The sequence below is a fragment of the Penaeus monodon genome, chromosome 3 (assembly GCF_015228065.2).
Source record: "Penaeus monodon isolate SGIC_2016 chromosome 3, NSTDA_Pmon_1, whole genome shotgun sequence".
Classification (NCBI taxonomy): Eukaryota; Metazoa; Arthropoda; class Malacostraca; order Decapoda; family Penaeidae; genus Penaeus; species Penaeus monodon.
The window spans coordinates 55,356,348-55,358,847 of NC_051388.1; the positions used below are offsets into that span (position 1 = coordinate 55,356,348).

A 2,500-nucleotide genomic window follows, 5' to 3' on the forward strand; every position below is an offset into this window, starting at 1 on the left:
TCTTTTTGAATTGCCAGTATCGGTGATAAATATATGATTGTGAAGTTCACATTAACTTCAGTGACTGAAATATTTATATCGCTTTATACGATATTTATTTTCCTTTCAGCTGTTCAAAACTGTAATCGTTTTTCCACGGCATGAATTATGCCACTTGCACGAAAGCTACATGAAAAAACGCGCTGCGCTTAGGTATTCATTACAATTCACTGCATGAGGAAGACGGATTACCAGTATAACAAACGGTATGAGACACCAAAACCCGTATAGAAACCGGTATGAAACACCTCTCTGGATCTTACTCAGATACAGCTGCATACTCTATAGTTATTTCTTTTATCACAGTCTGGAAGAAGACATAAACATCAGAGAAAACAATGGCTGCCTGGCGAAATGGCTGCCGTTTATATCTGAATGTAGTCCTGGTTGCGTGTCTAGCCTGGTCTGGGGTCCAGTCTACTACGGCCTTGTTCAAGAAGGTTAGAGGAACAATCTTAGTTTTAATTTTTGCTGCTACACGATAGTTTAGTTGAAAGATGAGTAGCATGGATCTCGCAGAAACATTAAAAAAAAATAAGCGGGAATGATTGATAAGTATCATGCTTATATATTTATTCATCTTATATTCCTGTTATTCATTTGTTTTCATTCAGGTTATCATGTCCCAGAATGATGCATCCTTCACCTCCTGTTCTTCAATAGCTACGTTCGCCGTGCCTGCAAACAAGCTAGCTGTGCCGCAAGTTTACTGTTCAATCAAGTGTGCATTGAATCCAAATTGCAAATTCTACGTCTTTCGGAGTAAGTTCATAAAAAACACATGAACATTGACAAGGAAAATCGATAGTCTTAGTGTTGGTACAAAGCTTGATAATAATGATGGTCATAATGATAATGATTATAATAAATAATGATGATGATGATGATGATGATGATGATGATGATGATGATGATGATGCTGATGCTGATGATGATGATAATAATAATAACGATAATGGTAATAATAATAATAATAATAATAATAATAATGATTGTAATAGATAATAGTAATAATGATAATAAATAATAATAATAATAATATATATAATAATAATAATAAATAATAATAATAATAGTAATATATAATATAATAATAATAATAATAATAATAATAATAATAATAATAATAATAATGATAATAATAATAATAGCGAGGATAACGATAATTAATAGCAAAAATATTAATGATAATAAAAAGATATTAATGATAACAATTATGACAATTGCAATGATAATATTAATAATAGCAATGGTAATAATAGTATCAATAATGATAACAATAATTATAATGATAATGATAATTGCAATGATAATAATAATGATAACAAAAATAATCATGATCAAGAAAGCAACAATGATAATGATAAAATTAATGATAATAATAATAATGATAACAATGACAAAAATAGCGTTAACATTAAACGCTCTGATGATATTTATTATCACCAATGTTGATCTGCCGACAAAAGAACACGTTTACAAGTAAATAACACATTTCCATGAGCCAGAGAAGGCACACATTCACCAGCTGTTCAACACTCCCAACAGATGGCGATACTTGCGTTCTCTATTCCTTCTTCCTTGACCCTGGGTACGTCTATTCTGGCCCTGACCCGACTGTGGACGCCTACGCCCCTCCTGCTGCCTATGACCTCGCCCTTATGAAACTGGTCACTGCCTCCTCCTGTTACGCGTCCTATTATGGGCAGTGGAGTAGCCTTGTGAGTGTTAGAGTATTGTGTTAAGATTATCATTCATCGGTGAGGTTGAAGACGGTGTAGATGTTCGTGTCTGTTGGTAGATGGGTTGTACTTGCTTTGGAATGTGGTAGATGAGGTTTCTATTGCTATCTGGCTTTTATTTATTTGTATGAGTGGCGAAGATAAGTCGTAAGACAGGTGCAGTTTTAAGGGGGAAACGTGTAGGCTCACCAGTCAGCGGAAGGTAAGGGATTCTACTCACTTGTTGGTTTCTGTTATCTCTCGTTGTCTCAGTGTGTGCGTGTGCGTGCACACACACACACACACACACACACACACACACACACACACACACACACACACACACACACACACACACATATATATATATATATTATATATATAAAAAATATATATTTATATATATATATATATATTTTTATTTATTTATACACAACACACACACACACATATATATATGAAATACACACACACACACACACAGATATATATATATATACATAAATATGTATATGTATAAATGTGTGTATGCATACATGCATATCTATATAAACAAAGATCTACATTTATATATATACACAAACAAAGATCTATATGTGTACGTACATATATACGTATGTATATATGTACATACGTATATAAATACATATGAAAGATTGAATAATGCAATATCGCATTAATATAGACCAGATTGTATAAGTATACATATATACCTGACCAGGACTCGAACCTTTCACGCT

At 32.7% G+C, this 2,500-nt stretch overlaps 1 protein-coding gene across 1 annotated transcript in view; it reads left to right on the forward strand.

Annotated features, from left to right (window-relative positions):
- The window catches only part of LOC119587915, a 6,227-nt gene that overhangs the window by 157 nt on the left and 3,570 nt on the right, over positions 1-2,500 (forward strand). Inside the window, exons 2-5 of the mRNA XM_037936627.1 lie at positions 110-192; positions 346-479; positions 703-801; positions 1,588-1,760. Coding sequence (XP_037792555.1) covers positions 110-192; positions 346-479; positions 703-801; positions 1,588-1,760 — 489 coding nt within the window. The remainder of the gene's footprint in view (positions 1-109; positions 193-345; positions 480-702; positions 802-1,587; positions 1,761-2,500) is intronic.